Genomic DNA, 23,710 nt, shown 5'->3' on the forward strand with positions numbered 1-23,710 from the left:
GAAAGGTATATTCAGGGTCCTAACATTAATCTTAGCACAAGGGCCTAAGCAGAAACAGCTTATGAATTTAACACTTTTACCAATCAGTTTCATTTTAAGATTTCCATCTCCATTTTTCTCTTAAACTCTTACACAAACACCCTTATGATAAAAAGATGTCTTTCAAAGTGGTTTATTACAAGTACATTTGTTCATTTATAACAATTTTGCAGTTAACTGACAAAAGAATAATAAAAGAAAGTTATTAATTTGTAGCTCAGTTTGCCATCTGAAAAAAAACTTGACTACTAGCAAGCTTTACTAATAATGACAACAGTAACAGTAAACATGTTAACCAGTATTTAACAAACATAGCATGTGGAATATCTACTGGTGAGAGTCTCACAGTCAGGAAGAAGAATGAGTGCTTAGTCTAAACCAGGCACTTTCCTGAGCATTTTAAATGAATTAACTCAGTTAATGCTCACAATCCTATAATGCACTTGCTACAGTTACTGTCACTTTATAGATGAGGACAGTGAGGCATAGCGAAGTTAATTAAGGAACCTCCTTATAGTCATACAACTAGGAAGGAGTAGAGCTAGGATTTACTTGCACTAAGTCAAAATAATGGATGGTTGCAATTAATGAAAACAGTGACTAAAGGAGTTCCCCGTTAGTCAGCTCTGGTTGTTCTGAACCACTTTAGGGTCTAGAACCTCACTAAAGTTCTCCCTAGAAAAGCATGTGCCCAATTTCAGAGGGTCCACAGACTCCCCCAAAGCTCATTAATGAGATCCAGATAACCCTGGTTAAATATTTCTGCTTTGGGAAGATGGCAAAACCAGTATGATTCACCACCTCTCCACTCCAAATCTCACGGTCTCTATTCCCCCCGAGTCAGTGAGTATCACGGGATATTGCAGAGACATCTGCGGGAAAGTGAGAGGCAACAGCAAGTACTGGGCTCTGGGCTCTTGTCTCTCATAGGCTGGGGGAAACCCAGAGGTCAGCTTCAGAGATCTCCAGGGAAAGATGTGAAAGAAGAGGTCAGGGAGACAGTTTGGCCTGCAGAGATCCATGCAGCCTGAAAACAAAGTCACTAAAGGCTCCAAAAGAATCCCTGGTCACTTTGCTAAGAAGTCCGAGTAGTCAATAAATATTAGCTAGATTCTGCCCTTGAAACCAAGAGAATGCTAAGAGATATATGCTCTTTCTGACCTCAGGAGTAGACATGGCTGTTATCTTCAACCACTCAAAGGACTGCTGCCACTTCCGAATATTACACCAAACAGCACTCAGTACCAAACCCAAAATCAAGCACAGTAAAACCACAGCAGGTGGCTTACCCACCAGAGACAGGGCAAGCATTTAGAATAATGACTACAGACACCAAGAGAAACAGAGCCGTTGAGGAACGGGGGGAAAAAAATCTTAAAAGCAATAGGGCACTTAGAAACTTCAAGAGTAGCCACACATGCACATACCCCCATACAGAAGGAAACTTTCTGGGATAAAATAACACGATTTCCCAATTATGCACTTTAGCTGATTACTTTAAGGAGACGACGATCGCCATTAGAACTCAAATTAGTAGCCTGGAAGAGCAACATAAACAGTTAACATCAAAGAACAGAACACAAATACAAAATGAGAGTAATCATGAGTGGGAAGACACAAGCTTCAGAGGGCTTATCCAGTACACCTAACCCACAATAAAAGGAGTTCCCAAAGGGGAAAATGAATAAATGAGAAAAGGAAAGGAAACAGTTAACAGAAAAAACTTTCTCTGAAATGAAGAAACACTTAAATCTGTACACTTCAAAGAACACCCAGCATAAAAGGCAGGATTCATGGACATAAACACACACCTAGCCATGTCCTCCTGGTGGAGACAAAAAAATCCCTGAGTTCCAATGATCAAGAGGAAAGTGGGCCACCTTTCAGACAGCAACACTATATTACATATAATGGAAGACAAATCAGAATGACCTCAGACTTAATACGAGAAGCCAGAAAACAGCAGAGTGTATTAACCACTGAAAGAACAGAAGAGAAACCCAAGAATCCTAGAATCGAAATACCATTCCCCTTCATGCTAAAGAAATATATCTGAGGATGTGGCATTTCTGAGCATAGAGCCTCCATAAATTCCAGCCGAGGCAACTTCAAGAAAAAATGCTCTAATGAAACCAGTGAATGAGGGCAGAAATCTCAAAGAAGGGAAAGACAGAGAACATACAGAAAGGAGAAACCTGTGCATGCACAAGCTAAAAGCAAGTCTGGAAACAGAAGAGATCAACTACAAGGGAAAACCAAACACAGCCTAGAGGTATGAGATAATCTCAGAGAATCTTCAGTGTTGCAAAGTTGGGGCAATCAGTTATATACTCTTTACAAGTATAAATGGAGAAAATGCCAGTCTAAACAGGAAGATGAACATAAATAAAATGTTACAGGACAAGAGAATTTCCAATCCACCAATGGGAAACAACAAGAATAATTAGCAATTTAATTCAAGCAACAAATAAAAAAGGGGAAAACAGAAAAAAGAAATACTGAAATACAAGTAAAGATGAAATAAAATCAAGTATTTAAAATTAGAAGGACTAAATTTTCATACTAAAAGAAAGAGTGTCAGATAGGGTTTCTTTATTTAAACTTTACAAGACACAAAACAAGTGATAAAGAAGGCTTTGAAAGAAAAAAGGCAAATAAAACAAAAAGAAGGTGATGCAACCTAATAGGAGTCAAGGTGGAATTTAAAATTAAAACCTTTGAACAAGAGACAAAGATACTATGTAAGGATAAATGGCATACAATTCATGTAGAACAGTCATAAACCTATACATATCAAATTATTTTATAGGTAAATATGCAAAGTAAACATTTAAAAGGCAATGAAAACTTGTATAATGAATACATATGTACAATGAAGTAACAGACGAAATTACATAATGTCTGAAATTTTTGTTAAAATATTCCAGCTAGAAGTGGCAAAAGCACGGAAAAGAAGGTATACATAAAACAATACTGCCAATGTAGGGACGCCTGGGTGGCTCAGTTAGTTAAGTGGCTGCTTCAGCCCAGGTCATGATCCCAGGGTCCTGGGATCAAGTCCCACATCGGGCTCCTTGCTCAGCAGGGAACCTGCTTCTCCCTCTCTCTCCCTCTGCTTGTGTTCTCTCTCTGTCAAATAAATAAAAAAATAAAATAAAATAAACAATACTGCCAATGTAAACATGAAGCTGGGTTACAGATCAGGGGACTCTCCCATACCACTCTTGCTACTCTTAGGACTTCTGTATGTTTGAAGATGGCCACGTGTCAAAGAGACAAAAAAAAACTGACACAGAGGAAGAAAAAGGAAGAAAGGAAAGAGGGGAAAAAAGGAAAGAAATAAGAAAGGGGGAAAGAGCCAAAGAAATGCAAAGAGGTCTTGAATGCAAGAATATTTAGGGCAGTGAAAATACTCTTCATGATACCTAATGGTGGATGCAGGTCACTATACATTTGTCAAAACCCTCAGGATGTACAACACCAAGGGTGAACCCTAATGTAAACTACGGACTTTAGCTAATAACAATGTATCCACATGTGTATCAACATCTGTAACAATGTATTGACAATTATATCAACATTTACAATTTCATCAATTGTAACGAATGTACCATACTAAGACAACACTTTACTAACGGGGAACTGAAAGTGGATGGGTAAAGGGGTATACGAAAACGCTTTGACTTACTGCTCATTTTTCTATAAACCTAAAATTGCTTTGAAAAATAAAATCTATTTTTAAAGTTATGATGAAAAACTTAATGTATCTCTAAATCAAATAGATCTAATTAAAAAAGAAAGAAATCTAGAGGAATATGAATAAAGCAATCAATAACCTTCAAAAACCTTGATTTGTATTACCTCAAAAAATACTGAAAGTCTATCACAGAAGTGATTAGAACAATGTTTAAAGACCTACAACTGAGAAAGATACCAGTACAAATTGATTCACGTCTGAGGTTTTTTTTTTTAAGATTTTATTTATTCATTTGAGAGAGAGAGAATGAGAGATAGAGAGCATGAGAGGGAAGAGGGTCAGAGGGAGAAGCAGACTCCCTGCTGAGCAGGGAGCCCGATGTGGGACTCGATCCCAGGACTCCGGGATCATGACCTGAGCCGAAGGCAGTTGCTTAAACATCTGAGCCACCCAGGCGCCCTCTCACATCTGAATTTTAATATTTAAGGAATAATGCCTATTATTTACCTATATAATATTCCCACAGTTAGTTTCAAAAAATACATATAACTTTAATACTCAAATCTGGTAAAGATGGCATTTAAAAAAGTAAAAATTAGAAATCATTATATTAGCACACAAATCCAGTAAAGTAACAAAAAGAAAATTATGTCTAATTAAAATTTATTCCAGGAATGTAAAGCAAAAGTATCAAAAGAGGCTATAATGTTAATAAACTAAAAGTTAAAGCTATTTTTCCTTATTAGTAATTGGTAGACCACTAGCAGTTTTGGCTACAACTAGAGACAAAGATAAGATCTTACAAATTTCTAGATGGAAAAAAAAAAACTTTAAACAAATGCTCAAGAATCAAAATACATCTCACTATCAAAAGTCGAAACTAGTAAAATGCAGGGGAAAAAAGGCCTTCAAAATGCTAATGGAAAGTTATTTCCAATCCAGAATTCTATATTCAAAACTTTAGAAGAAAATTTAGGAGAAAGTCTTTGTGACCTTAGGTTAGACAAAGATTTCTTAGGTATGACACCAAAAGCATAATCCATAAATGGAAAAAAAAAAAATTGGTAAATTGGGTTTTATCATTAAAAACTTTTGTGCTTCAAAGGACACCATTAAGAAAACAGACAAGCCACAGGTTGGGAGAAAATATCTACAAATCATGTATCTATATCAAGAATGTATAAAGAATTCTTAAAGCTCAATAAGAAGATAAACCAATTCAAAATTAGGTAGAGGATGGGATTAGACACTGAAACCAAAGGAAATACATGACTGACCAACAAGCACATGAAGAGAGATCTGATATCACTAAGCATTAGGGAAATGCAAATTAAAACCACAATGAGATAGCACTTCGTATCCACTAGAATGGCTACCATTAAAAGGCAAAAAAAAAAAAAAAAAAAGACCCGATCAGGAGGATATAGAAATGTGGAGAAACTGGAACTCTCACACATTACTCATGGAAACATAAAATGATACACCAATTGGGAAAACAGTTTGACAGTTTCACAATTTACCACACAACCAACAATTCCACTCTAAGTATCTACCCAAGAGAAATGAAACAATTTGTCCAAGACTTACATGTATATCTTCACAGCAGCACTATTCCTAACAGTCAAAAAGTGGAAACAATTCAGATATTCACCAACTTGTAAGTAGATAAGATATATGATATCCACACAATGCAATTCTATTCAGCAATAAAAAAGAACGGACTACTGAAACACATTACGGCATAAGTAAACCTCAAAAACATTATGCTAAAAAGTCAGACACAAACGACTACATATTGTTTGATTTCATATATACAGAATGTCCAGAAAAGGCCAATATAAAAACTATCAAAACAGAAAGCAAATTAACAGTTGCCTGGGAGTGGAGATGTAAAAAAGGAAAGGACTATTAATGTGCACAGGTATCTTTATGGGGTGATGCAAATGTTCTATTGTGCAATTCTGCTGTAGTGGCACAACTCTGTATATTTACTAAAATTCACTGACTTATTGTCTTCTTCCATTTGGGCTGCTAGAACAGAATAACATGGGATGGGTGGCTTATACAAACAGAAATTTATTTCTTGCAGTACTCAGGCTGGAAAGTCCAAGATCAAGGTGCCAGCCAATTCAATGTCTCGTGGGAGTCACTTCTACTTCATAGATGGCAGTCTTCTCACTCACTAATCACATAACAGAAGGGGTAAGGATGCTCTCTGGGCTAGCTTTTATGAGGTCACAAATTCTACTCGTGAGGGCTCCATCCTCATAACCTAATCACCTCCCCAAAGCCCCATCTCCAAATACCATCACCTTGGAAGTTATGTTTTAACATATGAGTTTGGGAGGGATACAAACATCCAGTCTATTGCATTTGTATACTTAAAATGGATGAATGTGGCGCCTGGGTGACTCAATCGGTTGAGCGTCTGACTCCTGGTTTCAGCTCAGGTCATGATCAAGCACCCCCCCCCCCCCAAGTCAGGCTCTGTGCTCAGCAGGGAGTCTGCTTGAGATTCTCTGTCCCCTCTCCATCTGCCCCTCCTCCTGCTCACACACTCTCACTAATCTTTAAAAAAAGAAAAAGAAAAAAGATTCAACCAAAGCTAGCCAAATAAATAAATAGACAGACAAATAAAATGGATGAATGTTGCGACTTGCAAATTATACCACGAGAAAAACTATTGGGTTTTTTCCCCAATAAGTTAATACAGAGTCATCTGCACTCATGTAAATTCTCATATAATGTAGATCCTGGGCACTTGTTCTCAGGAAGTAACCTAAGGACATATTCCAGGAAAAAAAGGGAATAAACCACAAAATGGTTTATGACAAAAATCTAGGAGAAAAAAGATCCAAAAAAGAGAAGCATAAAGAATCTTCAGGACAAAGCAGGGAAATCTCAGCTAAAAAGCCAAAATACAAATGGAGAAGGCAACCAGTATAGACTACAGAAGATTGAAAGAAACCAAATATTTCTACAAAAAGATAAACTGACAGAAAACTCAATGTGCCTGAATATATTCAAACATGAGACAAGTTTGTGGATAAATCAGTGACAGGCACACTGAAAACTAAGCAAAGATAATTTTTAGTGGGAGAGAAAAAATGGTGCAGGAAAGTGAAAGTAATCTTAGGTGACAACAGGACTGCTGTGAATAGCGTTCACACTGTGATCATAATAAAATCCCAAATACTGAGCTAACCCAAATCATGACAGAGTGGCAGGAGGAAGATGGGAAGGGGGCACTTGTGCAGTGGGTGCGGCAAGGTGGGAAGCTGATAGAAGAAAACGGAAAATTGAGAAAGACCTATATACATATATTGATTAAAAAGACAGAAAAAATATTAAAAGAATCAACTAAATTACTTAAAATTGGTCAGAGCCATCAATACTAGGCGCCCCTGTGAGAGGGAGGCAATAATTGTCCCTAAACAACGGCAGAGGACAAGCAAGACCTTCCCTCCTCCTCCTCCCTTCCCTCCCTAGCAGCCCAGGCTGTTCCCTGCCCAAAGCTAGAGTTCCCCACACGTTATCAGTTTAAAGAGCCTTCCCTCTTCCAAGTGATTTCTCATTTCTCCTTTTTCTGTTTTTTTTTTTTTTTTTTTCCTTTTTTGGTGGGTTTTGGTAGTTACTCAAGGGTTGCTATTGGAGCAAAAAGCCAGGAACATGCTATTTCAGCTGTTTTAAACCCCATGATTTTATATCCAGGTGAAAATTTATCAGTTATAAAGGTAAACTTATCACCCATCTAAGAACTCAGAAGATACAGTACCCATGGATACCTCTCAAAAATAAATTCTTGATTTTAAAAAGAAACAGAAGAACCACCTAACCATAAGATGAATCAAAATGAAGAACTGATTAATCACAAAGCTATGGTAGCTGCAGATGGTGACCATGAAAACAATTTTTAAAATACAAAATGGGAAGACACTAGAAGAGCCGTGCCTAAAAAAAGTCATGTTACAATAATACAAAACCAATAATAAAAATAGTAAAAATGAAGAGTTAGGGGGAAAGACAGCAGGATTAAATATAAATATGCCAATTTCCATTCATTTTGGTAAAAGGGAAACAATACATTCTCTCAAATTGGAGTATGAAGAAATATGATGATAAAAATATAAATGGTTTCAATAACCATTTTTTCTTATTATTAAGAACATCTTTTAAGGAATTAATATCTCTGGAAAATTAGAAACATTTATCTAATACTTCAGCAATTTCATCATTTTAATCTCTTTTTCTTTGGTTAAATATAAATGAAATAAGCTAATCCTAAAACATCAGATGGAAAAATAAGAGTAATGAGAAAGGAATAGTCCTGCTGGATACTGTGTTGTAATACAGAGATATAACATCTGAAATAATGTGGTACTAGCACATGATTAAACAGACAGGTTAAAAAAAGAAAAACAGATCTGCATACATATGAGAATTCAGGATATAATTAAGGTGACTTCTAACTACTACAAAAAAGAATGATTATTCAATAATGTTTGTGACAATCAGGTAGCCATTTTTTAAGTAAAAAAAAAAATCAAATCAAATCCCAGATGGAATGGAAATTTCACCAGGAATGATGAAATAAGTACTAAAAGAAAACATGAAAGAAAAATGTTTAATTTATGAATGAGTAGGAAAAGCCTAAGTATGTTCCAACACCAGAAATGATAAGAGATTTAAAATTCAACTGTAAGATTTAAAAACAAAAAATTTCTAAATAGAAAAAAAGAACAATATACAAAGTCAAAAAGGCAACAGGTGAAGGAAAAATAAATCACATCTGGGTTTGGTTTTTTGGTGTTTTTTTTTTTAATCTACATTTATTTGATAATCTTACCAGGAAACGGTTTGTGGATGGGAGAAGAAACCAATCACTTACAGAACATCTTAACATTATTCCCCACACCTTATTTCCATATGGGGCAATGTAATAAAGGTCTGATTTCCCTGTGCATGCAGAGGGGTAAGTAGCACAGGAGACGAAGCTCAAAACTATTAAACTCAGAACTTATGTAAGAGTTGCTGCCTTATCTGCCCTTCCTCTCCTCTGGCGGGGGGGGGGGGGGGGGGGGGGGAGGGGGGGGAGCACACACAAACTTGGCTCTGGAATATTACCTATCTTTCTGAGGAGAGAAGGGGAATGTCAACAAATGGCTCTGAGGAAAAATAAGACTTTCTCTCCAGCACTCTCTATCTTAAAGCTGCTATCCTTCAATCTCTGTGCCAAAAGTCTTTGGTTAGAAAGCCCTCACTCTGTAGCAATGTGAAAAATATTCATGGAGCATTGCTTCTTCATTATATCACAAATGGCTTATTGATTAAAAATAAAGGACACCTTTAATAAGAAAACCCAAAGGGCAAAGGGGCTAATGGTCAATTCAAAGAAAATGAAATGTTAATCAACCTATGAAGAAAAATTCAACCTCACTCATAATAAGGAAAATGAAAATGATATACTATTTTTCACTAACAGAAAAAGACCAAAGTCAAAGATCCTTTGGACCAGGGAGTAAAAGACACTGATAATACTTAACTAAATTACTAAAATTCATATTTCCCCAGAAATTCTACTTCCACATGTGCAAAATGATGATATAAAGGACCATTCATAATTGCCAATATTTGCGATAGCAAAATACTGGGGAAACTACCAATAGGAAACTGGTGAAATTACAGGAGTACCTCTACAACTGGGTATTAAAAAATCATAAAAATGAGGGCGCCTCGGTGGCTCAGTTGGTTAAGCGACTGCCTTCGGCTCAGGTCATGATCCTGGAGTCCCGGGATCGAGTCCCACATCGGGCTCCCTGCTGAGCAGGGAGTCTGCTTCTCCCTCTGCTCTCTACCCTCTTCCCCCTCATGCTCTCTATCTCTCATTCTCTCTCTCTCTCAAATAAATAAAATCTTTTTTAAAAAAAATCATAAAAATGAAGATAATGCTTTAACTTAGGTATGGAACATCACCAAAGATACATTGTTAAGTAAAACCAAAGGTTGCCTCCAGAGGAAAATCAAATGGTTGTGATAAAAACGTGGTACAGAGAGTGACTTTTCTATTATACACTCTTTTGAACCATTTGGAGTTTTTCTTTTCTTTCTTTCTTTTTTTTTTTAAACAAAATATTGCCAATTCTTAGTTTTACCATTCAATACGAAACTAACATTACTCAGGCAAAATCACATATAATTTAGTTAATCAAAATAGCATTTTAACAAAATTGTGGTTTTTGGTAGAGTATTTCTCCAGCTCCCTACCCAACTTTCATGAGCAGAAAGAAGGAAACAGGTGTTATATCTACAGATACGTATGTATGGGTGGATATGTATGGGAGCTTCCACTACAGAAAATGAAGAGACCATTTCAAGCAAAAGGAGTTAACACAGAAAAAGCACACAAGAGGTCAAACTGAATGGCATACTCAAGAAAGAAAGAAGCCTCTCCTAACCAGTACAGCAAGAACGGCACTGGCGGGAAAGAGGACTCTGACGTAAGATGAAGGACACAGGGAAAAGGGACCTTTAAGGAAGAAGCACTATCATTAAGAAACAGAAAACGAACAACTGTGAACACAAATAAACATATACAAGGACAGCACAGATAATTCTGATAAATTTTAACCAGACTGAGACCAAAACCAGTCAACTGAACCAAGCATCTATGCACCAAACACTTTCTCAGTGTTACATCTCTTTGAGAAGAAACTGTATTTATTTCAAATTTCGCTCTTAAAAAAAAAAAAAAAATCAAGCAAAGTAAGATGCTATCTGTATAACTTCTGAAGCTGGAAAAAGTGACAGTTCAATCAAGGTATTTCAAGAAAGGAAAAAACAAAAAAAGAACACAGAAAATTATAGCTCTCCAGGTTCAAAATGAAACACTAATTAAGAGATAACATATATCTTAGAAGATGAAGAATTTGGCAAATATGCCTTAAGTATTATAATTTAAGGTTAGTAAAGAAATTTGAAAAAGAAACTCTACTATTAAAAGAACATTTGAACGGTTTAAATATCAGAAAGAAGTCTTTGAAATATATAAGAATGGCTTTCTGAATACAATGAAATCCAAGGTTCTTTAATCATGTTCCCATTCAGTCACAGCCTCTACCACCAAATATCCGCCCATCACACAGATGCTTCTAGAAAATCAAAATTAATTATCTGGTAACTGACAGGATTATGGTCACTGGAAGTAAATGCACAGTAAAGAAATATTAAAACATTAAATGGGAGACACAAATGAATCCAAGTGTGATATTAAATAGCAAAAAAGTAGGTACTATCAGATATAATAAAATGAATCTCTTCATGAAATTTTTTCTTTAAATTCATTTATACTCTTTTTTTGAGAGTATAGAACATAACCTGCTGACAAGTCATCAAGATATAAAATGTACACCTCAGTACCTAATGATTCTGACCAACTGCATAGCATTACTTGATGTAAGTACCAACTTCCAGAGGTCTTATACCAAAATCAGCAATGAGACAAACTCAGAAAAGCTTATGGGTTGAGATAAATGAGCCAGAAACAAATAAAACACACACACACACACACACACACACACACAGTAATAAAGTGTCCTAAAGACAGCACTGGTTATTAGTTGTGTAAATCCTGATAAATACCCTAACTAAACAATCTAGTAGCTCTTTTGTCTGGAATAAAATACAAGTGTCTTGTAGTCACTTTCAATTGCCTTCAGAATATTACAAACTAGTATTCTCATCATGGCATAATAAAGCTTCCATTTTAATCAAAAACATGATTTCCTAGCTAATTATCTAATTAGATATAATTTGTTATAAAGACATATTTTTAACCAAAATCAAATCAATCTCTAAAAGGCAAAATTCTGTCACTCCTAAAGATATTTACACCAATAAATTATAGGATAAAAAAGTGATCTCAAACACAAGTATAAGTTCTGGGCAACAGCAACTAAGGTTAATATTTATACAAACTCTACAAATATTTACGATACTGGTTTCAAATGCATCTAGATACCATAAATTCTGCCGTAATAAATGAAAACCAGCCCCATAGTGTGATAAGCGTAATGTTGAAAAAAGAAGCAACGTACAGAAAATTGCATATTACATGATCCGATTTAAAGTTTAAAAAACAGGTACAATTAATTACATATTGCTTAGGTATGCATAATTAAAAGGAAAACAATACAGAAATGCAAGCAAGCTTTTAGAATTCAGTCAGAACAGAAACCAGCTCTAGGAGGACAGATGAGGACTACTTAGAAGGAGAAGTTGGGGCAGGGGGGTAAGAAGGGCTAGCATTTTGGGACTTGTAGATCCACTTGATGCTTACATGGATTTTTGCTATAGTAATTTTTCCAGCCATATATTGGTGTTTTATGGACTTTTCTGTATGTGTGTTTTAGTTTACAACTTAAATAAAAGGAGAAGGGGAAGAAGGAAGGACAGCCACTAGTCGTCCAGAGACCTTGGTTGAAACAGAGGGAGCATGTCCCTAAGTCAACAGTTCCAGAGCAGCTGCTAGACTTCTCAACCTCATCCCAGGGGCAAAAGGGGCAGTTCCTCTAAAAGAAAATGAGTGTCGTTCCTGAAAGTTACTCTAGGTACTCTTCCTTCCTCCATCCCCTTCAAAAATTTATAAGCCCTGAATCCTGTTCTGTTTATCACATCTGACAGCAGTTCTCTTAACGGTACATGAACCCTAACCAAGACAAGTCATCAAGAGAGGTTCGAAAAGAACCAAAGAGGAATTTCCAATACGGAGTGTTAACAGTAATGAGGCAGAAGGGCAAGACACTGACCCACTGACCATTACATTAACCTGATACTTATCTGTCATTCCCAACAGATGTCCTAGTACAAGCATAAAAATGAAACCTTTATTTAACACTTTACGAAGTTGGACTTTTGACTTTCAAAAAAACAAAAAGGAGTGGGAGAGGAAGGGTAAAGTATAGAGGCCTGGTAAGGAAAGAAAAAGAGAGTTACCTGGAGTCTTGTATTCATTTCCAAGAAATAAAAATTCTTCTTCGAGTCCACAAGGAATTCCACGGTTCCAGCAGAGGAATACTTCACTGCTTTGGCAAGAGCTACAGCTTGTTCTCCCATTGCTCTTCGAGTCTTAGAATCCAGAAAAATGCTACAAATACAGAAAGAGTAATCAACACTTTGAACAAAAGTCATCTTTTGCATGCACCACATAAAAATGTTCTTACAGTTTACTCAAATGTGATCACCTGTATCAATTTAAGATTTTATATCATATGCTTTACATATGTTTATAATACATGCTTTCGGTCGTCAGCCTCAGATTTTTATAAAACTAACATGTGAACCTCCCACATTATAGTGCGATTTCCATCAATTTTAGCACAATTAGTTGTTTTCAACCAGTAAAACTTAACATATACATTCAGAACTTCCCTAAGTTAAAATTGGGAGATGTGCCTTAGGGAGAACACATGTGTGCTGGATGAGCTTTCTTCAGGCAAGTCCTGACCGGGACCGGGAGTTCAATATTAATGAATCAACAGCATGCATTAAGTAAGGTGGCTTTCGACAGAAACACACATAAAACAAGGTTAAGTCAGGATATTTTCATCAAGGCTACATATTGATTAAAATGTCCTGACTAGAGGCTCACAGAACCTAACTCTACTTCCCCTACGTATTCGCTAATTCAGTGTTCACAGTGACTCTGTGAAAAGTAACTACCACAAACAAAAAGAACTGACTGTACATCTAATAAATCCTCAAAACTTTTGTTTCACAATGCCAAAGTTACCCTCCAGCAGGCAAATAAAGCTTAAATGTTTTCAATAAACCCTAAAAAAAAAAAAAGAACATTTGTGTATTTTCATGTATTTTGCTTCTATCCAAGAAAGGTTCTAAGAAATAGAACACTGACTACTTTTCTTCCCATAGATTAAAATTTGTGGATCAAGGGTGCCTGGGTAGCTCAGTTGGTTAAGCGACTGCCTTCAGCTCAGGTCATGATCCTGGAGTCCCGGGATCGAGTCCCACATAAGGGCTCCCTGCTCGGTGGAGAGCCTGCTTCTCCCTCTCCCTCTGCCTGCCTCTCTGCCTACTTGTGCTCTCTCTCTCTATCTCTGTCAAATAAATAAATAAAATCTTTTAAAAAATAAATAAATAAAATTTGTGGATCAAGATTTAGGTGACTTTTATAAAATTTTTATTATGGAAAAGCATAATGAACTTCTATGCACCTGTTTCCCATGTGGAACTATTATTAATACACAGCCAGTCTTGTCTATACCGTGCACATCTACTTTTCTACCAGGTCCACCCATTTTCTTTTCTGCAAATTTTATTTTAAATCAAATCCCAAATTTGTTATCATTTCATCTACAGAAACTTCCATATCTGTTTCTATAAGATTTGTAACATAATCACACCTAAAACATTAATAAGAACTTAATAGCATTTAATATTCAGTTAGTATTCAAATCTCCCTGATTATTTCACTTTTTTTCAGGTAATATCTTTGAATCAGAATTCAAATAAGGTCCAGCCACTCCATTCACTTATTTATTTTTACATCTTTACAGTTCTTTTAACTTGTAATGCTCTCTTCCCCTTTTTCTAAGACAAGGATCTGCCCATTTTCCTCCCATTTCTCACAATCTGGGTTCAACCCCAGAGTTGCACAGCATTTTAACATCCGCATTACATTTCTATTTCTCATAAACTGCTGGTTAGATCTAGAACCCTGAATAGATTTCAAGTTGGATTGGAAGAGGGGGAAGCAAGAAAACTCAGATGGGAAGTGTACCTCCTAATGTCTCCCTTTGGTGGTTAGGATTAATCATTGGATGAACAGTTCTGCTTCAACCTAATGGATATAGGCATAGATGACATTTCAATGCTAACTAGTTGACAAAACTAATCCAAAAAAGAAAGAAACCCAAAATTAACATAGTAACATTTGGAGAATCTCAAAGACAGTGGAGTGAAACTATTTTTGTATTGTCTGATCTTGTCCTTTCTCTAGTCATAAACTCTGTTAGTAACACTCAGAGCTATAAGCAACCTCATCATTGCACTCAAAACAGCAGTAAATTCAATTTCTAGAAACTGAAAACGGAAAATTCCACTTAAGATTTTATAAATAATAATATACAAATACCTATCAAGTCACTATTTTTTTTTTTAAAGATTTTATTTATTTATTTGAGAGAGAGAGAGAATGAGATAGAGAGCATGAGAGGCAAGAGGTTCACAGGGAGAAGCAGACTCCCTGCTCAGCAGGGAGCCCGATGTGGGACTCGATCCCGGGACTCCAGGATCATGACCTGAGCCGAAGGCAGTCGATTAACCAACTGAGCCACCCAGGCGCCCCATATCAAGTCACTATTAATGACCAGTTCTCATTTGGGGGTTTGTCTTTTGCTGTTTTTGTTCCTACTGCTTTAAATTTTCCTCTTTTTCTCTCAATTAACAAATGAGTTCATATGAAAAACTTGTATTTCTAGAGAAAGAGAGAGGAAACAAAAATAATAGTTCAAGGTTCCTAGTCTGTGAAAGATTTTTATCCCAGGTAAAATTTGAATGGTTTTTAAATAAAAAGTTAATTACATTGGAAGCAATACGAAGAGAACACGAAACTGTAAAAGCGGGTATGTCAGAGACTATCACTGTTCTACCAGCAACCCTGTACCCTTCTTCCACACAACTAGAATTTTAGCAGAGCACATGTTACTTAATTAAAAAAAAGACATTGCCCAACTCCCTAGCAAAGTTCCTAACTTCAGATCACTACCAAGCAATCAGCACTAGTATGTTCTGGGGCCCTTCCTTAAACATACAGGTAGAACATTCCTTTTACCTCTTCTTTCTTCCCTCTTTCATCCTGGTGCTGGGCCATGAGATAGGGTCATGCCCCACGTAGGCCACACTGGACTGTTCTTCACAGCATGGTGGCTGGTTTTTAAGATAAGTGTCCCAAGAGACAGGAAATGGAAGCTCAAAGTTTCCTTAGGCCTGCACACAGCATCACTTCTGTGCAGTCTATTCTCAGAGCACAGAATCAAGGGGAGGGTACAAAGATCCCTACCTCCGCTCATCAACAAGAGAAGCGGCAAAAAACTTGAGAACCACGTCTTAAAACTCCCACGCTACACTAATGTGTAAAACCTAATATAATTAAAGCAGGACCTGCTTTGTGCCATTACCCTGTAATTAAAAATTCACTTATATTCACACCTCTTTAAAGAAACTATACATACACATCAAGGCACACTGGTTATGACTAAGTTACAACTGGCTATACCCTTATTGCCTGATTATTAAAAATGACAATGTACACTCAACTGGGGGATTTTTAAGGACACAGAGACAACTAGAATATATACAAATACCAACCTAGCATCAAATTAGAAATGAAGTTCCATGAAAATGCTACACTAAACATATCTAAAGGTAGCTTGGAGAAGGGCCCAAAATAGTTCTGATAAATCAAGGAATTACTTTTTTTATTATTATTATGAACATACAATATATTATTTGTTTCAGGGGTACAGGTCTGTGATTCATCAATCTTACACAACACACAGTACTCACCACAACACATACCCTCCCCAGGGTCCATCACCCAGCCACCCCCCTCCACTCCAACAACCCTCAGTTTGTTTCCTGAGATTCAGAGTCTCTTATGGTTTGTCTCCCTCTCTGGTTTCATCTTGTTTCATTTTTTCCTCTCGTCTCCTATGATCCTCTGCCTTGTTTCTTAAATTCCGTGTATCAGTGAGATCATATGGTAATTGTCTCTCTCTGATTGACTTACTTTGCTTAGCATAATAACGCTCTAGTTCCATCTACATTGTTGCAAATGGCAAGATTTCATTTTTGATGACTGCATCATAGTCATGTGTGGGTGCGGGTGCGTGTGCGTCTGTGTGTGTATACACACCACATCTTCTTTATCCATTCATCCGTCGATGGACATCTCAGCTCTTTCCATAGTTTAGCTATTGTGGACATTGCTGCTATAAACATCGGGGTGCACGTGCCCCTTTGGATCACTACATTTGTATCTTGGGGTAAATACCCAGTAGTGCAATTGCTGGGTCATAGGGTAGCTCTATTTTCAACTTTTTGAGGAACCTCCATACTGTTTTCCAGAGTGGCTGCACCAGCTTGCATTCCCACCAGCAGTGTAGGAGGGTTCCCCTTTCTCCGCATCCTTGCCAACATCTGTCGATTTCTGACTTAATTTTAGCCATTCCGACTGGTGTGAGGTGGTATCTCATTGTGGTTTTGATCTGGATTTCCCTGACACCAAGTGATGTTGGGCACTTCACTTGTTCATGTGTCTGTTGGCCATTTGGATGTCTTCTTGGCAGAAATGTCTGTTCATGTCTTCTGCCCATTTCTTGAGTGGATTATTTGTTCTCTGGATGTTGAGTTTGATTAAGTTCTTTAGAGATTTTGGATACTAGCCCTTTATCTGATATGTCATTTGCAAATCTCTTCTCCCATTCTGTCGGTTCTCTTTTCGTTTTGTGGACTGTTTCCTTTGCTGTGCAAAAGCTTCTTATCTTGAAGTCCCAATAGTTCATTTTTGCCCTTGCTTCCCTTGCCTTTGGAAACGTGTCTAGGAATAAGTTGCTGCAGCTGAGGTCGAAGAGGTTGCTGCCTGTGTTCTCCTCAAGGATTTTGATAGATTCCTGTCTCACATTTAGGTCTTTCATCCATTTTCAGTCTATTTTTGTATATGTTGTAAGGAAATGGTCCAGTTTCATTCTTCTGCATGTGGTTGTCCAATTTTCCCAACACCCATTTGTTGAAGAGACTGTCTTTTTTCCATTGCATATTCTTTCCTGCTTTATCAAAGATTAGTTGACCATAGAGTTGAGGGTTCATTTCTGGGCTCTCTATTCTGTTCCATTGATCTTTGTCTGTTTTTGTGCCAGTACCATACTGTCTTGATGATGACAGCTTTGTAATAGAGCTTGAAGTCTGGAATTGTGATGCCACCAGCTTTGCTTTTCTTTTTCAATATTCCCCTGGCTATTCAGGGTCTTTTCTGGTTCCATATGAATTTTAGGATTATTTGTTCCAGTTCTCTGAAAAGAGTTGATGGCATTTTGATAGGGATTGCAAATCAAGGAATTTTGAAACACTGTGCTCCAGAAGCCTTTTGATGGTAGGATAAATTCAAAACTTCAGGGTCAACTTTACGAAAATTTCACCAACAGAAGATCCTAGAAGGCATGTATCCCTAGACATTCCATAAGACCAGAAACACCCGCAAGGTCTCTATTACCTAGAAGCTCATGGAAGTCATGGTTGACTATCTACCAAACTCTCTCCTCTAGCAAAACCCCACCTTTTTTCCCCAAGTATTCTCTCACTTGTCATGCACTGAAGTACTGAGGGTGAGATCAAGTGGCAAATTCTTAATTATAAAATATACACTAATAGACTCTACCATGACAATTCCACCAAATTGCTATTGAAGCGATTTTAGCCAATAATGGGAAAGAAATATGCTAAACAAAATCAGTCTATTATGAATATTCATTATGAAAAACTCTTACCTTGGTGCTTCCTCCACAACTTTCTGATTTCTTCGCTGAATTGAGCACTCTCTTTCATTGAGCCACAATGCATTCCCATGTTTGTCACCTAAAACCTGACAGAGCAATACCACTTGAAAAATTATACAACCATACCTATAGAGTATGTGCCCAATTAACATTTTCACCATGCAACACCCCCTGGTTTTTACCACTCGAAGCTCCCAGAACACACGTACCTCTCAATTATGTTCCTCTTTCGGTTGATGTTAATAGAGGAAAACTTTATTTACAACCCTGAAACTCACTAAAATGTTTTTAAAAGACTTGAGGAAAAAATTCACACATGATATTTCACCCAGTGCACTGGAAATGTAACATCAATTATACAAATTTTGTGAAGGACACTGAGTGTCAATAAAGGAAATATACATTCTAGATATCAGTGGTGCTTCAGGAAAACCGTGTTATAACAAACATCTGTTTGTTTTTAACATAATTAAATGTCTGTTGATCAGAAAATGCTATTTACACCCAATATTACTCTGTTACTTATATATGGACGTTTTCACTATGCTTTATTTTTGTTACAGAAACTGATAAAAGGTCTGGGATTAACAGGTAACACATTATGATTTTTCCCATTTGTAATACTGAAAAATAAGCTGGAGTTGCCAGATAAAATAACAGGACACCCAGATGAATTTGAATTTCAAAGACTTATTTTTAGAGAGAGTGCACACATAGTGGGGGGGGCAGAGCAGAGAGAAGGAGAACCTCCCCATTGAGCACAGAGCCAGATGCAGGGCTCAATCTCACGACCCTGAGATCCTGACCTGAGCTGAAACCAAGAGTTGGACGCTTAACCAACTGAGCCACCCTGGCACCCGTGAATTTGAATTTCAAATAAACAACAAAAACCTTAATAAAAATAGGTTCCAAATACTTACTGGGACATACTTCCACTTAAAAACAAATACTGTTTATCTGAAATTCAAATTTAACGTGTATCTTACCAGCTAAATCTGGTAACCCTAAAACATGCTCTTGGTGAATATTTTTGCACACAATGTTGCTTTTGGGAACAGATTAATCTATTTTCATGATTAAGGAGTAGTTACATATTACTGAATGCATATATTAAGTTCAGAGAAGTAAAAGCTATTCTAGAAGCCAAAAGGCTAGGCAATAAAATTATTGCCCATTACTCCGAACTGCTTTGCAACTTCTTTGGGCAAGTCATTTTTTTTCCCTTATGCATTATCAACAGCATATGACACAATCATCTTAATACTTTATATGGTGCTAAAAATATAAAATAAAAAAGATCATGGTTACAGTAAACTATAAAATGAGTAGCTAACATATGAATGTAAACTTAATTTTTAGTAATAAAACATATCTAAATCTCAAGAATGATTCCAAGCAAAGGAAAATACTGCAGTAATGAAATGCCAAGAGGTTGGAATTTTATTTTTAAGTCTCAAAGGTGGCTGCATGAAGTACAGTCTAAAAAATACCTTAACACTAAAAAATACTTTAACACTAAATTTATGCTACTTCGTTTCATCCTAGTTGAGAAGAAGGTGAAAGTAGACTGTGTGTCCAAGAAATAAAGCCATGATAACCAAGAATTCTCAGAAATATTTCTAACTAAAATATTAGATTCATATATAGAATTACATTTGTTTTCCCCTAAAGTCTGTGTAGTCTCCTAATTCTTTTTAAAAAATCTTGTCATGGGGTCGTCTGGGTGGCTCAGCTGGTTAAGCAACCAACTTGATTTTGGCTTGGGTCACGATCCCAGGGTTGTGAGATTGAGCCCCCAGTGGCTGCGGGGCCTGCTTAAGATTCTCTCTCTCCCACTGCCCAGGCCCTTGAAAGCGCGATCGTGCGCTCGCGCTCTCTCTCTCTCAAAAAAAGGGAAAAAAAAGTTTTGTTTTTTCCTAAGCATTGAACAAAAATAGTATTTTTAAAGATTCATTTATTTGAGAGAGAGAGAGAGAGAATGCAATTGGAGGGGCAGAATGAGAGGGAGAGGAAAAATCCTTAAGCCGGCTCCCCGCTGAGCATGGAGCCCAACCCAGGGCTTGAACCCAGAACCCTGAGATCATGACCTGAACGGAAATAGAAAGTCAGCTGTGTGGGGTGCCTGGGGGCTCAAACATCTGACTTTGGCTCAGGTCATGATCTCAGAATCCTGGGATTGAGCCCTGCACCCCAACAGGTTCCACGCTCAGTGGAGAGTCTGCTTATCCCTCTCCCTCTGCCCCTCTCCCTACTCATGTTCTCTCATAAATTGTTTTTAAATAAAAAATAAAAAAAGAATCGCTGCTTAACTGACTGAGCCACCTAGGCATCCCTCAACAAAAATAATTTGACAATGATTTATTCCACTGAATAAATAGAGACTAAGTGACCAGACAATATAAAGAGTGCCTGTAAGGGAAGTTAATCCTTAAATCCCTCATGAGTTTTGTTTTGTTTTTGTTTATAAGATTTTATTTTTTAAGTAATCTCTATACCCTATGTGGGGCTTGAACTCATAAGTTGCATGCTCCACTGACTGAGCCAGTCAGACAGCCCCATCATAAGTTTTATTTTCTTTTACTTTTAATACAGCCTTTTACCAATGTGAAGGTACTCGATGTGGAAAAATCTCCCAAATACACTGCTTACTGAAAAAACTTCATGACAACAGAGGGTCCACATAATGCAAGCCATTCAGCATCCCTGGATCCAACTCACAAAATGCCAGTAGTGTCCAGGTTGAGAAACACAGGTTTAAACCACACAGAGTAGTGCCATTGCCACCACCAGTGGAGTTTCAGCGTAAGCAAGGACACAGTATGTGATAGCCCCCATGTAAAAAGTAATAAGTGATACACATATATATTTCACGATCGGATATAGCAGGTTATAATGGTGCCTGCTTCTAGGGACAGAAACCAGGGGACTTGGAGACAAGGGTGAAAGGAATGCTCACTTTTCATTGGATGGCCTTTATTGTGTGCACAAATTACCTCATATAAATAATTAAATACATGCAAACTGAGGAAAATAATTTTTAAAAAACATAGGTCAGATATGGCAAACATCTGTGTTACCTATTTAAGTTACCAGGAGACACTTTCACCTATGTTTAAAATTATCACCTAGGCGGCGCCTGGGTGGCTCAGTTGGCTAAGCGTCTGCCTTCAGCTCAGGTCATGATCCCAGGCTCCTGGGATCGAGCCCCGCATCGGGCTCCCTGCTCGGCGGGCAGCCTGCTTCTCCCTCTCCCACTCCCCCTGCTTGTGTTTCCTCTCTCGCTGTGTCTCTCTCTGTCAAATAAAAAAATAAAATCTTTATAAAAATAAAAAAATAAAATTACCACCTAGATTATATGGCACAGCTAATGAAAATAAACTACAAGCTGATGTAGATCTCTAATTACTTAATACAATCTGTCAAAAACATTGAGTGTTAGTAGTGTGAAAGACAATGGCCTAGTTGCTGGAACCAACAAATGAATAAGACCTACTAACTGCCTTCAAGTACTTCTTGGTCTATTTGAAAAGTCAGACAACTCAAGATAAAATCAATGGTCATCTAACAAACATGTAACAGATGAAGAGTACAGAGAAGGGGAAAATTAATTTTGCCTGTACGACCTTACAGGAAGGATAGCCCAGGTACCTCCCCTAAGTTACGGACTTAAATAACCAACAGTCTACTCAACACCTATACTTTGATATCTCAACCTTGTTTCTCCAAAATCACACCCTGATCTCCTCCCCAAAACACGCACCCCTCAGTTTTTCCCACCGCAGTAAAGGATAGTGCTAGTCTTCTAATTCCTCAGGCCCAAACCCTAAAGCCATCTTTGATGCCTTATACTTTTTCTTATACATCACATCTGATCTTTTAGAAAATCTGGTCTACCTTCACAGAGTATCCAGAATTCAATCACATCTCACCACCTCCTCTACCAACACCCTGGCTCAAGCTGCCCTCATCTCTCACCAAGAATTACAGCAAAAAAACAAAAACAAAAAATAAACTCCTATGAGATCTCTCAGCTTCAAATGGTGGTTTTCAAATACAAAGAGCCAATGACTAGTATGTGCCTTTTTTCTTCCTTTACCTTGTTGATTGGGGCTATTCATTGCAGTGTCATATCCTTTTCTCATTGCTATAAGTTTGATGAGCAGGTGTCACACTGTCTTCAAATACAGAGGTCTTTGCATCAGAAGAACTGCTTTTAAGGAACCATATACAAGAAGTCTCATGCATAGCTGGACCAAGTTTGAAGACGAGATTCTGGTCTTGGAAGAAGATGTTTATATTCTACTTACAGAAGGACATGATCATTGGGGGGCTGGTCAATGGGCTGTGCTAGACCATATCCAAAGTCGGCCCCCACATTCAACAAGACATTAAAAGAATCATTCACCACAGTCATGTGGAATTTATGTAAGGGATGCAAGGATGGTTCAATATTCACAAATCAATGTGATACATCACATTAACAAAATGAAGGAGAAAAATGACATGATCATCTCAATAGATAGAGAAAACGATTTCACAAAATTCAGCATCCATTCATGATAAAAACTCTTAAAGTGGGCTTAGAGAGAACATACCTCAACATAATAAAGGCTATATGTGAAAAACCTGCAAGTAACATCATACTCAGTGGTAAAAAACTGAGAGCTTTTCTCTAAAATACATAAGGATACCCACTCTTGACACTTTTATTCACAAAATCCTGGAAGTCCTAGCCACAGCAATCAGAAAAGAAATAAAACGCATCCAAACTGGTAAGGAAGAAGTTAAAACTGTCACTATTTGCAGATGACATGGTACTATACACGGAAAACTCTAAAGACTCCGCCAAAGAAACTATTAGTAGTAATAAATTTATTCAGTAAAGTTGCAGGATACAAAATTAATATATAGAAATCAGCCGCATTTCCATACAAGAATGAAGTAACAGAAAGAGAAATTAAGAAAACAGTTCCAGTTACAATTGCACTAAAAAGAATAAAGTATCATGGAACAAAATTAACCAAGGAGATGAAAGACCTGTACTCAACACTGATGAAAGAAACTGACAAAAATATAAAGCTATTCCATGCTCATAGACTGAAAGAATATTAAGATATCCATAGTACTCAAAGCCATCTACAGATTTAATGCAATCCCTACCAAAATACCAACAGCATTCTTCACAGACCTAAAACTAATAATCCTAAAATTTGTATGGAATCACAAAAGATTCCGCATAGCCAAAGCAATTTTAAGAACAACAAAGCTGAAGGTATCACAATCCCAGATTTCAACATATACTACAAAGCTATAATCAAAACAGTACGGTACTGGCACAAAAACAGACACATACATCAATAGAACAGATAAGAGTGCCCAGAAATAAACCCATGATTTTATGGGC

The 23,710-nt window shown here is 37.1% G+C and overlaps 1 protein-coding gene across 5 annotated transcripts in view; it reads right to left on the reverse strand.

Annotated features, from left to right (window-relative positions):
• PCCA (propionyl-CoA carboxylase subunit alpha) overlaps nt 1-23,710 on the reverse strand; it is a 394,205-nt gene that overhangs the window by 215,216 nt on the left and 155,279 nt on the right. For all 5 annotated transcript variants that reach the window (XM_027588123.2, XM_035726502.1, XM_035726503.1 and 2 more), the window contains 2 exons: nt 18,298-18,392; nt 12,728-12,878 (listed from right to left, as the gene is read on the reverse strand). In XM_027588123.2, the coding sequence (XP_027443924.1) occupies nt 12,728-12,878; nt 18,298-18,392 (246 nt within the window). The remainder of the gene's footprint in view (nt 1-12,727; nt 12,879-18,297; nt 18,393-23,710) is intronic.

This window comes from Zalophus californianus, chromosome 3 (assembly GCF_009762305.2).
Source record: "Zalophus californianus isolate mZalCal1 chromosome 3, mZalCal1.pri.v2, whole genome shotgun sequence".
Lineage (NCBI taxonomy): Eukaryota > Metazoa > Chordata > Mammalia > Carnivora > Otariidae > Zalophus > Zalophus californianus.